The sequence below is a fragment of the Chrysemys picta genome, chromosome 8 (genome assembly GCF_011386835.1).
Source record: "Chrysemys picta bellii isolate R12L10 chromosome 8, ASM1138683v2, whole genome shotgun sequence".
Lineage (NCBI taxonomy): Eukaryota > Metazoa > Chordata > Testudines > Emydidae > Chrysemys > Chrysemys picta.
The window spans coordinates 1,744,321-1,758,229 of NC_088798.1; the positions used below are offsets into that span (position 1 = coordinate 1,744,321).

Sequence of the window (13,909 nt, forward strand, 5' to 3'; positions counted from 1 at the left end):
CCCACCAGAAACATGCCCACGCGATGATTCCCCTTTCGCAGTTACATTTTGAAATCTATCAGCCAGCTTTTAATCCATTTGATATGTGCCATGTTAATTTTTATATCTTCCTATCCTTGTCCCTGAGATCTCCACACCAGTGTGGTTTGAGGAGACCATGTTGTTGATTCTGGGTTCTGGGAGGTCTCTAAGTGGTTTTCAGAGGGGTCTCTTCTCGGTCATCAGGGTGAAGGCTGCTTTTGAATCAAGTGGAGCCCTCAGACCAGCCCTGCCAGCTCCATGGGCTTGTAAAGAGTCTTTCAGCATTTTAAAGACTTGGCAGAGTCATGTCTCTGAAATAGGAAAGGATCTGTGGGGGAAGCACTTACCCCCGCACTCTTCATCCTGCCCTTGGAACCTTCACTTGGAAGGTCCTGACTCCTTGGCCACAAAATCTTAGCCTTCACGTACATCATCATTCTTTACATTTCCTTCTCTTACAGAAGAGAGAAGAAAAATGCCCCCAGAGAGCACTCTGCACTGGTCCTAGCCAATACTTCACTGGCCATTCTTCGTTCGTTGGCAGTGGCACTCTCAAGTAAGGGCTAGGGGGTGCTGGACACCGCGTGCAGCTTGTGTGTCTGCATGTTCTCGATCACTGGGTGAGGCTGGCAGGGGAGGGCGGAACAGCTGCATCTCCAGATAATATGCCTCGGTGACCAGGTAACTGACAGGCTGCATACTCGCCTCCAGCACAGCCTCTCTCTGGGGGCCATCAGCTGCTCTTCCCTGTCACTTCTCGCTTGTCGCCATGGTTATAATCACTTATTGGCAGCCCTGAGTAGATTGGCATGCGTGGAATTGCGGCGCGTTGTTCTGGAATGCTGCTGTGCGGGGGCAGCTGTCGGGGGCCTGGGAGATGGGTGTGCACGCAGTAGTTGATCCAGGGAAAAGGGGGCAAGAGCCCTTCATGGCTGGCTTGGGGAAGGGCAGGATGTGACAGGGAGCATGCAGTGCCTTCTCTGCTGTCAAGTACCACTGCACTGCACACGCAGGGATGCCTGCTCGGAGAGGCTCTGTTAGCGCCGGATGCGGGGTGCCCGTAATTCATGTGAGGCAGGCACTACCCAGGTGCCATGACCTCCCTGATGCCGCTTGTGAAATCTGGATGATGTTTCTCCCTGGGAAACTTCACTCACTCCCCTACTTGGGGGGCTGGTACAAACAGTGTCCATGTGGAGTGGGGCCTGAGTGCTGGACTCTCAGTGGGAGCTGCTGCTCTGGTCTGCCTCGGTGCAGGTGCAGCAAGTGTGTCTCCCACATGCAGCGTGGTGTGTAATGGTGATGGAGGGACATGGTGCCAGGGGACTGCCACCCCTGCTTTCAGGGCACTGTCCCTAGGCTTGGGTGTTCTGCTCACTTGGAACTACCAGGTGGCGTTCCATTACAAATGGCCCAGAAAGTACCTCCCCGGAGCTCCCTGCTGAGCAGGCCTGGGGAAGTCAGCGACCGAGGGGCAAGCGTTGCCTTAACATAATCGATGGATTTGTGTGAACGCTGACTGGTGTGATGCTGCTGCAAGGCAGGCCCCTGCGCGTGAGCTGCCTGAGCCTCTGCACAGGACCAGTGTATGGTAGCTGTGCTCTGCTGCCAGCCCACCCTGCCTGGGGAGGGCAGGAGCATGGCAGAGTGGCCCATGGCCCCTTCATGCACACAGAGTTTGGAGGGGAGGATGACTAATCTCCGCCCCTCCCCTGTTCTTCTGGGGCCAGAGCTACCATGGCTCCTGCCCAGGGCAGCATGAGTTGTTGGGAAGCCTAGAGGTGACTGAGGGCTGGGGACTACCCCCACAGGCCTGTTCTGTGTCGATGCTGGTTCTGGGCCCCTCTCTCCCAGAGGGGTTAAGCTGTGGGAATGGTCCAGGAGGGCCTTGGCTCCCCCGTGGACTTCCTCCTCAAGCCCATCTCCTGCTGATGGGAGGAGAGCATCCCTCTGGGGATGAGGAGCCAACCACTGGCTCGTCTGAGCCGAGAAGGCGAACATAAGAACGGCCGTACTGGGTCAGACCAAAGGTCCATCTAGCCCAGTCTCCTGTCTTCTGATAGTGGCCAAGGCCAGGTGCCCCAGAGGGAATGAACAGAACATGGAATCATCAAGTGATCCATCCCGTTGCTCATTCCCAGCTTCTGGCAAACAGAGGCTAGGGACACCATCCCTGCCCATCCTGGCTAATAGCCATTGAGGGACCTATCCTCCATGAATTTATCTAATTCCTTTTTGAACCGTGTTATAGTCTTGGCCTTCACAACATCCTCTGGCAAGGAGTTCCACAGGTTGACTCTGCATAGTGTGAAAAAATATTTCATTTTGGTTGTTTTAAACCTGCTGCCTATTAATTTCATTTGGTGACCCCTAGCTCATGTGTTAGGAGGAGGAGTAAATAACACTTCCTTATTCACTTTCTCCACACCAGTCATGATTTTATAGACCTCTATCTATCCCCCCTTAGTCGTCTCTTTTCCAAGCTGAAAAGTCCCAGTGTTATTAACCTCTCCTCCTACGGCAGCCGTTCCATACCCCTAACCATTTTTGTTGCTCTTTTCTGAACCTTTTCCAAGTCCAATATATCTTTTTTGAGATGGGGCCACCACATCTGCACACAGTATTCGAGATGTAGTTGTACCATGGATTTATATAGAGGCAATAGGATATTTTCTGTCTATTATCTATCCCTTTCCTAATGATTCCCAACGTTCTGTTCACTTTTGACTGCCGCTGCATATTGCGTGGATGTTTTCAGAAAATTCTCCACAATGACTCCCAAGATCTTTCTTGAGTGGTAACACCTAATTTAGACCCCATCATTTTATATGTATAGTTGGGATTATGTTTTCCAATGTGCATTAATTTGCATTTATCAACATTTGAATTTCATCTGCCATTTTGTTGCCCAGTCACCCAGTTTAGTAGCTTTTTGCAGTCTGCCTGGAACTTAACTATCTTGAGTAGTTTTGTATTATCTGCAAATTTTGCCACCTCCCTGTTTACCCCTTTTTCCAGATCACTTATGAATTTGTTGAATAGGACTGGGTCCAGTACAGATCCCTGGGGGACACCACTATTTACCTCTCTCCATTCTGAGAACTGACCGTTTGTTCCTATCCTTTGTTTTCTGTCTTTTAACCAGTTACTTTTAACCAGAGACTTGGCCATGTGATGGGAGGGAGGGAAGGAGAGACCATCTTCTGGCAGGGGACAGGGCCTGTGGGGTGGGTGAATGTTTCCTTGTACCTGATGCAAGCTCTCTTCTGCTGACAGGTACGTGAACACCCTACTGAAGCTCATCCCCCCCGTGCTGGGCCTCCAGGAGCAGCTGCGCCAGGCTGTCCAGGGTGGAGACATGGAGACGTCGCATGGGATCTGCCGTATTGCCGTGGCCCTGGGAGAGAACCATTCCCGGTGAGTTGGGGATCCAAGGGCTTGGCGCTGCCTTGGAAGCGCCCATGCTCTTGTGGAGGGGGAATGTCCGCTTGGACTGATGCCATGATACCCCCTGGGGATAAGAGAGCAGGTACTTGGTCTCTACTGCGCCCCTCCTCGTCACTGTGGCTGGGCAAATCTGCATGGTGCTGTGTCAGATTTTCTGGGGGGCAGGAAGGGGGAACGTTGCCTTCAAATGCTGAGCTGAACGGACCTTCCCCTGAGATCAGTCTGCTGGCTGGACAGCACATTTGGTAGACCTGCTGCTCCTCCCACCTCGCCTCTGAGTGTGTATGGAGGAGCCCATGGGACCGGTCGTCCTCCCCATTCCCTCCTGAGGCAGCCTGCTGCACTGGTGAGCAGGCCCGTGGGCATACCGGAGCCTGCACCTTACCCCGGCTTCTACACTAGAAGGGAATTTTAAGGGGGACTGAGTCCGGACTAGCCAGCTGCACCAGCACAGCCTCACTTCAGAGATTGCACCCAGCCACGGTGGCATATCCGTGCTTTCGCTGGGGCTGGGGCTTGGCCTTGCCCTGGGTTCTTATTAGTGCAGGGGCCTGTTCTATTCATTTAGATGGAATATATGGGCCCAAAAAGCCAAAGATGTTAACTAGGGCTGTCAAGCGATTAAAAAAATTAATCACAATTAATCGCGCAACTAAACAAATTAATCACGCGGTAATAATAGAATACAATTTATTTAAATATTTTTGGATGTTTTCTACATTTTCAAATCTATTGATTTCAATTACAACACAGAATAAAAAGTGTACAGTGCTCACTTTATATTTATATTTATTACAAATATTTACACTGTAAAAAACAAAAGAAATAGTATATTTCAATTCACCTAATACAAGTACTTTAGTGCAATCTTTATCATGAAAGTTGAACATACAAATATAAAATTGTGTACAAAAAATAACTGCATTTAAAAAATAAAACAATGTAAAACTTTAGAACCTACAAGTCCACTCAGTCCTACTTCAGCCAATTGCTCAGACAAACAAGTTTGGTTACAAATGCAGGAGATAATGCTGTCCACGTCGTGTTTACAATGTCACCTGAAAGTGAGAACAGGCTTTCGCATGGCGCTGTTGCAGCCGGCGTTGCAAGATATTTATGTGTCAGATGCGCTAAAGATTCATGTGTCCCTTCATGCTTCAGCCACCGTTCCAGAGGACACGCATCCATGCTGATGGCGGGTTCTGCTCAGTAATGATCCAAAGCAGAGCGGACCGATGCATGTTCATTTTCATCGTTGGAGTCAGATGCCAGCAGCAGAAGGTTGATTTTCTTTTTTGGTGGTTTGGATTCTGTAGTTTCCGCATCAGAGTGTTTGCTCTTTTAAGACTTCGGAGAGCATGCTCCACACCTTGTGTCTCAGATTTTGGACGGCACTTCAGATTCTTAAACCTTTAGTCAAGTGCTGTAGCTATTTTTAGAAATCTCACATTGGTCCCTTCTTTGTGTTTTGTCAAATCTGCAGTGAAAGTGTGCTTAAAATGAACAAAATGGTCATCATCCGAGACTGCTATAACATGAAATACATGGCAGAATGTGAGTGAAACAGACCAGGACACATACAATTCTCCCCCAAGGAGTTCAGTCACAAATTTAACACATTTTTTTAACGAGCATCATCAGCATGGAAGCATGTCCTCTGGAATGGTGGCTGAAACATGAAGGGGCATATGAATGTTTAGCATATCTGGCACGAAAATATCTTGCAATGCCGACTACAAAAGTGCCATGCGAATGTCTGTTCTCACTTTCAGGTGACATTGTAAATAAGCAGGCAGCATTAGCATTGTTTACATAAATGTAAACAAACTTGTTTCTCTTAGCGATTGGCTGAACAAGAAGTAGGACTGAGTGGACTTGTAGGCTCTAAAGTTTTACATTTTGGTTTTGAGTGCAGTTATGTAACAATAAAACCCTACATTTGTAAGTTGCACTTTCATGATAAAGCAGTTGTACTACAATACTTGTATGAGGTGAATTGAAAAATACTGTTTCTTTTGTTTATCATTTTTATTACAAATATTTGCACTGTAAAAAAATAATAATATAAAGTGAGCACTGTATACGTTGCATTGTGTTGTTGTAATAGAAAGCAATATATTTGAAAATGTAGAAAAACATCCACAAATATTTAATAAATTTCAAATGGTAGTCTATTGTTTAACAGTGTGATTAATCGCGATTAATTTTTTTAATCACAGTTAATTTTTTTTTTTTAGTTAATCGCGTGAGTTAACTGCGATTAAACAACAGCCCTAGTGTTAACATAACCCTGAAACTGTCCAGTGTTAAACAAGGGTCAGGGTTTGCTATCCAGAGACCTCAGACTTCTGTCCTAAGGTAAAGACACCAGGAACAACCCTTCAACCTTTCATTAAAGATAGAGGAAAAGAAGGAAAACCAGTTGAAGCCTTTGAAATGTGAAGTATTTAGACAGGTTTTCGTTGTAACAACATTCCTTGTTTAAGAAGGACCCTACCCCCTCACTCGACAGGCTGGTAGATGGTGTCAGAGACGGGAGTAACTGGCCTTTTGGGGTTAGTGGAGCTGGGTTGGAACTGGTGCTGTTGAAGTTTGATCCTGTTTTCTAGAAGATGAAACCAGACGAACACACATGGAAGGGGGAGAGAAAAGAGCAGCAGAGAGAGAGGCTGTAGCTTCTGTCTGTGCTATTGACTCTCTTGCATCCTCACTGCTGGAGAAACACAGGCCCAGCCCACAGTCACATGGATTCACCAAGGGCAAGTCAGGCCTGACTAACCTGATTGCCTGCTATGAGGAGATAACTGGTGTCACGGAGTATTGGGGAACTCAGGGCCCTGCACCCCCGGCTTCCTGCGATTCACCATGACTCTCAGCCGGCCAGTAAAGCAGAAGGTTTATTTGGATGACAGGAATACAGTCCAAGACAGGTCTTGCAGGCACAGACAACAGGGCCCCCCTCAGTTAGGTCCAGCTTGGGGTCCCAGGGCATGCCAGCCCACCCCCTTGGGGGGTCAGAGCCATCTCTGCCTCCCAGCCATCTCTCCAGCCTCCTTCCAGCCTGCTTCCAGCACTCTGCCTTCAGCGACCCCTCCCACAGCCTTTGTTCAGTTTCCCGGGCCCCGGAGTCATCTGACCTCCAACCCCCTCCTGGGTTCTCATGTTACAAGCTCAGGTATGTTCCCTTGGGCCGGCTCCCATCCCCCGATGCAGACCATCCTAGTCACACTCCCCTGTCAGCATTCACACACCCCAGCAAGAACAGTCCCAGTTCGTCACATCTCTCCCCCCTTCGAGACCGAACTGAGCAGGGTCACTTTAGCCAGTGACCCGGGGAAGTTCGAACCTACCCCCGTTCCCATGGATGCCCCCGCATCCCTCCAGTTCCTTGGTGAGAATTACACCAGGCCCCTTCCGTTCCACGCCCCCCCTTAGGTCGGGGGTGCTTGATGGCACTCGCAGTTCGCATGTGGGAAGGTTTATGCGGCCTGTGCCCTTTCCCCACCCCCATACCTCTGGGGTTCCAACTGGGCTGTGGTCTTCTCCCAGCGCTCCAGTCTGGAGGTCTGTGCTTTGGGCTCTCTTGGTTTAGAGCCGCCCTTTTAACCTTGGCCACCCTCTGGAAAGGATCCTTTATGCTGGGCAAGGGTCCTAAAGCTCTTTTCCCCTTGTCCCAGGCCTTCCTCCCCCTCTGACAGGGGTCACAGGATCCGCAGTACTGTCGGACAGTAACAAAGACCCCAGGCCAGTAAAAGCTCCGTAGCAGCCTCTGCTGGGTACGCCATGTTCCCTGGTGCCCTGAGAGGGGAATGTCATGGGCCCGGCACAGCAGCTGGCGGCGATACTTCTGGGGTACCACCAGCTGCCTCCTGATCCCCCCTGACTCCATTTTCCCTGGGGGAGCCCATTCTCGGTACAGGAACCCCTTCTCCCACAGGAACCTTTTCCGGCCACCTCGTCCCATGGTCTGTACCGCATTGAGGTCGGCCAGGTCCCTTATCTTCCGCAAGGAGGGATCTCTCTGTAACTCGGCCTGGAACTCAGCAGCTGGGACAGGGATGGCCACCTGCTCTTTCTCGCCCGCTGGGTCCGAAGCTGCAGCCTCCCTGCGCCGTGTCCCTGGGCGTTCCCTCCCCACCAGGTTAGGGTCCTGCGCCTCAGGCAAGGCACCCCCCCCAAGGCCAGGGCGCAGTGCCCCTCGCCGGCTCTGACTGCGGGTCACAACTAAGGCGGTCTGGGGGCTGCTTGGCCAGTCCTCTAGGTCCCCCCCCATCAACACCTCAGTGGGCAAATGGTGGTGCACTCCCACGTCCTTGGGGCCCTCCTTGGCCCCCCATTTCAGGTGTACCCTCGCTACGGGAACCTTGAATGGGGTCCCGCCCACCCCGGTCAGGGTCAGGAAGGTGTTGGGCACCACCCGATCTGGGGCCACCACCTCGGGCCGGGCCAGTGTCACCTCTGCGCCCGTGTCCCAGTATCCATAAACTTTCTTCCCATCCACCTCCAGGGGAACAAGGCACTCGCTCCGCAGGGACAGCCCCGCGCCAACCCTGTAAACGGAGAACTTTGAATCCGGAGCATCTGGCCCCCCAGAGAAGCTGGCCTGGGGCCCTTCTCTCTCTTGAGCAGTTGATAAGCTGCCAGCCCCTCTTGCGTTAGAAGCCTGCCCCTCGTCCGTCTGGGCCTCTACCAAGTTAACCCGGTGCGGGTTCGGTCTGCTCAGTCTGTCCTTAAGCTTGGGGCACTGGGCCCGAACGTGGCCTCTTCGGCCGCAGTAATAGCAGCTCAGGTCCCGTGGGTCCCCTCGAGCCGGTCGGTTGTCCCTGACGCTGGGCATTCCCCGTGGGAGGGGATTCCCCATATTCCCCCTTTGGGAGGTCCCAGGGTGACTCTCTCTCTGCATCGCGGCGGGCCTGTTCCTTTGGGGCTCCTCCCTGCCACCCCCTGACCGGCTCTTTACAAACTCATCAGCCAGCTGCCCGGCGTGTCGCGGGTTCTCTGGCTTTCTGTCCACCAACCACAGCCTCAGGTCGGATGGGCACCGCTCATACAGTTGCTCCAGTACCAGCAGTTTAATCAGGTCCTCCTTCGTCTGGGCCCCACCAGCCCACTTGCTGGCGTATCCCTCCATGCGGACAGCTAGTTGCAGATATGAGATCTCAGGGGTTTTATCCTGACTCCGGAACCTTTCCCGGTACATCTCAGGAGTCAGCCCAAACTCTCGTAGCAGGGCCTTTTTGAATAGTTCGTAGTCCCCTTTCTCTGCCTCTCCCAGTTGGCGGTACAATGCCACGGATTTGGGGTCCAGTAAGGGGGTAAGGACCCGGAGTCTGTCCGCGGGATCCACCCGGTGCAGCTCGCAGGCCGTCTCAAAGGCCTCCAGGAAGTCATCCATGTCCTCCCCCTCCTTGTATGGGGCCATGATGCACTTATCAAAGCCCCGTGCAGTCCTGGGTCCCCCCTCACTCACCGCAGCCGGGGGTTCGCTGCCCTTCAATCTCGCCAGTTCCAGGTCATGCTGACGCTGTCTCTCATTCTCCTGTCTCTGTCTCTCTTTCTCCTCCCGTTCACGCTGATGCTGTCTCTCATTCTCCTCCCGTTCATGCTGTCTCTGTCTCTCTTCACGCTGATGCTGTCTCTCTTTCTCCTCCCGTTCACGCTGATGCTGTCTCTCATTCTCCTCCCGTTCATGCTGTCTCTGTTGTTCACGATCCTCCAGCTCCCTCAGTTTTAGCTCTTTCTCCCATTCCAGCCAATTCCGCTCCCCGGATGCCGAACGTCGCCGGGAGGATCCTCTGCTGGCCGGCGAGCTTCGCCGGGGGGACCCCCTGCTGGCCGGGGGGGTCACGGCGCCTTCGGTATTTGCTGGGCTCCTCCCCACCCTTCCCCTAGGCATAGGAAGGAGGGGTCTCGGGAAGCCCTCAGCAGCGGGCTGACCACTCCCAGCTGGGACAGACACTGGTGCCTGCGCTGCATTTGCCAGGCTGCTTCCCTGAGACACAGGGATCAGTTCATTCGCGCGATCTTCCGCCTCCAGCTGGGCAATGAGCTGTTCTTTGGTGAGCCTCCCAATGCGCAGCCGCCTCTGCTTGCACAGCTCCACCAGGTCGCTCTTAAGCCGCTTGGCATACATCTTCCTGCTGGCCACTCACCGGCCTGTGTGCTCACAGCTCCCCACAGTTCCCAGGGGGCCCCCTAGTGTGCCAGCCCTTCTCGAGGTCACCGCCTCTCCGCCAGGGTCGAGCTGCAGACTCCTCCGCCCCTGGGACCACTCGCTGCGATCCCCCCGGGGGACCCTGTTACTGCAAAAGTCCTTCTCGCTGGTCACACACTCCCAGGGGTAATAACCGTCTCTCTCCCACTCTTCAGCAGGCCTGGTTCCCGTCCATCCCCCTTCGTTTTACTGCTCCCCAGTCACTTACTGCAGGAAGCGCCGTCCACGGGGTGCAGTAGATCCCACCGCTGCCACCAGTTGTCACGGAGTATTGGGGAACTCAGGGCCCTGCACCCCCGGCTTCCTGCGATTCACCATGACTCTCAGCCGGCCAGTAAAGCAGAAGGTTTATTTGGATGACAGGAATACAGTCCAAGACAGGTCTTGCAGGCACAGACAACAGGGCCCCCCTCAGTTAGGTCCAGCTTGGGGTCCCAGGGCATGCCAGCCCACCCCCTTGGGGGGTCAGAGCCATCTCTGCCTCCCAGCCATCTCTCCAGCCTCCTTCCAGCCTGCTTCCAGCACTCTGCCTTCAGCGACCCCTCCCACAGCCTTTGTTCAGTTTCCCGGGCCCCGGAGTCATCTGACCTCCAACCCCCTCCTGGGTTCTCATGTTACAAGCTCAGGTATGTTCCCTTGGGCCGGCTCCCATCCCCCGATGCAGACCATCCTAGTCACACTCCCCTGTCAGCATTCACACACCCCAGCAAGAACAGTCCCAGTTCGTCACAACTGGGTCTGTGGATGAGGGGAAAGCAGTGGATGTGTTATTCCTTGACTTTAGCAAAGCTTTTGATACGGTCTCCCACAGTATTCTTGCCAGCAAGTTAAAGTAGTGTGGGCTGGATGATTGGACTATAAGGTGGATAGAAAGCTGGCTAGATCGTCGGGATCAACGGGTAGTGATCAATGGCTCCCTGTCTAGTTGGCAGCTGGTATCAAGTGGAGTGCCCCAGGGGTCGGTTCTGGGGCCGGTTTTGTTCAATAACTTCATTAATGATCTGGAGGATGGCGTGGACTGCACCCTCAGCAAGTTTGCAGATGACGCTGTGATGGGTTGGATCACAGAAACCCACTTGGGAGCTGCCAACTGATGCACCAAGACTACTTCTGCCCCTGCTTTCCTGCCCTGTCAGCTTAGGACTTCAATGTCCTGCCTGGTCTGAGCCAGACTTGCTAGCCTGCTGCAAACCCAGACCCAGGTCTGAATCACATCCTCTAACAGCTGTAGGCTTACCTGAAAGCAGCTTACAGAAGTGTTCTTGTCTTTAACACTCAGATGCCTAACTCCCAGTGGGGTCTAAACCCAAATAAATCCGTTTTACCCTGTATAAAGCTTATACAGGGTAAACTCATAAATTGTTCGCCGTCTATAACCCCGATAGAAAGATATGCACAGCTGTTTGCCCACTCAGGTATTAACACATACTCTGAGTTAATTAATGAGTAAAAAGTGATTTTATTAAATACAGAAAGTAGGATTTAAGTGGTTTCAGGTTGTAACAGACAGAACAAAGTAAGTCACCAAGCAAAATAAAATAAAACGCACAAATCTATGTCTAATCAAACTAAATACAGATGAGATCCTCACCAGTTCCAGAATGCTCCCTTTGTTAACGCGGTCGAGTTCCATCAAGGGGCCTTTTTGTTTGGACTAGTTCAGGCTACCGTGCTGTTGGCGCCTTTCCCCAGCAGTGTTTGTAGTGGTGGGCTATTGACATTTTGTAACTTCCACTCACTTCTTCTGTGGGTCCAGTTCTCACAACAGTCCTGGTGCTCTCTGCTGTCCCCCCAGAGCCCTGCTGGACCAGGTGCAGCATTGGCAGAGCTTCCTGGCACTGGTCAACATGATCATGTTCTGCACGGGTATCCCCGGGCACTACCCTGTCAACGAAACCACCAGCTCCCTGACGCTCACCTTCTGGTACACGCTGCAGGTGAGTGACTGTCCCTCATGCAATGGCAGAGCTGTGGGCAAGTGGGTACCTGGCCGGGTCACTGCCATGCTCCCTGGCTCTATTAGCACCTCAGAGCTCACACTGCGGCCCTGCATCTGTTTGGAGGGGTGGCAGGGGTGGGGGGGCGAGAGCTGGGAGTCCTGCCCTCCCCAGGCATGTATTGCACTGGGCGAGGTTGCAGTTGCAACTAAGTGTGGCTCGGTGGCAGAGCTGGGGATGGCTCGGGGGGGCCGTGCGTGCAGGAACACATGTACACTGCTCTCTGGCCCAGGGTCGCTGCTGTGTGAGCTAGAGCACTGGGCGTTCCCCCACCCCATGATCCCAGGCATGTCAGGGGAGCTCAGTGGCCATTGGCTTGGTGAGGGGCTGCGACAGATGGGTATTGGGCTTCCTACTCGTTTATGGCTCGCGTGCTGCACCCAGGCCTTTCCCCGCCATGTGACTGTCTGAAACAGGCTCTTTTCCCCACAGTACTGCCCCTGTCGGGGTGTGGCTGAGCAGAGCTGGGAACCGAGCCTGGCTCCAGCCGGGAGAACTGACTGGGGCACGTCACCGGTCAGCCATGGCAGAGGAGAGGCTGCTGCTGTTCCCTTTCCCTAGCTCCCTCCCCCGTGCCAGCCCAAACCCGGGCACCTGTTCTAGTGCAGGGCAGGGGGGCCACAGGTCTGCTTGTCCTTCATAGAACTCCTGCCCTGGCTGCCAGAACTTGCGGAGAGCCGCTTGGTGTGTGCCAGCCGGGGGCTCTCTGGGCAGTCCTGTCCTCTAAGTGTCTGCCTCCTTGCAGCTCTGCATGGCCAAAGTTTGGCCCCAGCAGTTCAAAGCCATCGCAGGAGGTTAGCTTAGGAACATAGGCCCTGTGGCTCGGTTGCCCCACCCCCACGTTCCCTTGGGGTCTGAGCTGAAAGGAGAGCCCAAGCACTTCCAGGGCCTCATTAGCATGGCTAATTAAAACTTCACACTCCAGCTTTGCCCAACAGCAGGTCTGATTGTCCAGCCCCTGGCTGCGTCTCTGGGTGCCAGCTGCAGAGGGAGCTGGGGTGACACATTATCTGTTATTGGGCCTGCAGTCCTGTCTTCTCCAACATTGAAGACGCTTCTGGCTTGGCCTCCAGCAGCACCGCCTGTCTCCTGGAGCCAGCCTGTTAGAATCTGATGGCCTTAACCCTGGGCTGTTGGGGTCGGTGCAGGTGGCATAGCTAGTGGACAGGGCTGGAGTTTGCTACAGGTCTCCCTCCTCCTGGGCTTTTTGCAATCCCCCTTTTCCTTGTGATGACACATCAGCTCAATGCTGAGGCGCCAGGCCTTCGAGCCCTCCACACCCTGGCAGGCTTCACTGACTCCCCCACCCTGTGTGTGCCCTTCCCTTCCTCTGCCCCAGCATCTTCGCTCCGATGAGGAACAGTCAAATGAAAAAAAAACCATTCAGTTATATCATGTAATGGCAGATAGCTGAAAAGTTACATGTTTTTAAAGTGCTTGAGTCTAAATAATACGATGGGTGAGCTAGAGTGCCTCGTATTCAATGAGGAGATAGCTACAAGAGGCATCACAGAACCTTGGTGGAATGAGGATAATCAATGGGACACAGTAATACCAGGGTACGAAATCTAGCAGGACAGAACAGGTCGTGCTGGTGGGGGAGTGACACTATATGTGAAAGAAAGTGTAGAATCAAATGAAGTAAAAATCTTAAATGAACCAAACTGTACCATAGAATCTCTATGGATAGTAATTCTATGCTTGAATAATAAGACTATAGCAGTAGGGCTGTATTACCGACTACCTGACCAGGATGGTGATAGTGACTGTGAGATGCTCAGGGAGAGTAGAGAGGCTATTAAAGTTAAAAACTCACTAATGATGGGGGATTTCAACTATCCCCATATTGACTGGGTGCATGTCACTTCAGGACGGGATGAAGAGAGAAAATTTCTAGACACCATTAATGACTGCTTCTTGGAGTAGCTAGTCCTGCAATCCACAAGAGGAGAGGCAATTCTTGATTTAGTCTGAAGTGGAGCACAGGATCTGGTCCAAGGGGTGAATATAGCTGGACCGCTTGGTAATAGTGACCGTAATATAATTAAATTTAACATCCCTGTGGTGGGGAAAACACCACGGTGGCCCAACCGGAAACTATTTCACTAGGAGGGTGGTGAAGCACTGGAATGGGTTCCCTAGGGAGGTGGTGGAATCTCCTTCCTTAGAGGTTTTTAAGGTCAGGCTTGACAAAGCCCTGGCTGGGATGATTTAGTTGGGGATTGGTCCT

The 13,909-nt window shown here is 52.7% G+C and overlaps 1 protein-coding gene across 5 annotated transcripts in view; it reads left to right on the plus strand.

Moving 5' to 3' along the window:
• Nucleotides 1-13,909, plus strand: part of IPO13 (importin 13) — a 63,156-nt gene that overhangs the window by 23,128 nt on the left and 26,119 nt on the right. For all 5 annotated transcript variants that reach the window (XM_065555319.1, XM_065555320.1, XM_065555322.1 and 2 more), the window contains exons 3-4: nt 3,298-3,438; nt 11,478-11,619. In XM_065555319.1, the coding sequence (XP_065411391.1) occupies nt 3,298-3,438; nt 11,478-11,619 (283 nt within the window). The remainder of the gene's footprint in view (nt 1-3,297; nt 3,439-11,477; nt 11,620-13,909) is intronic.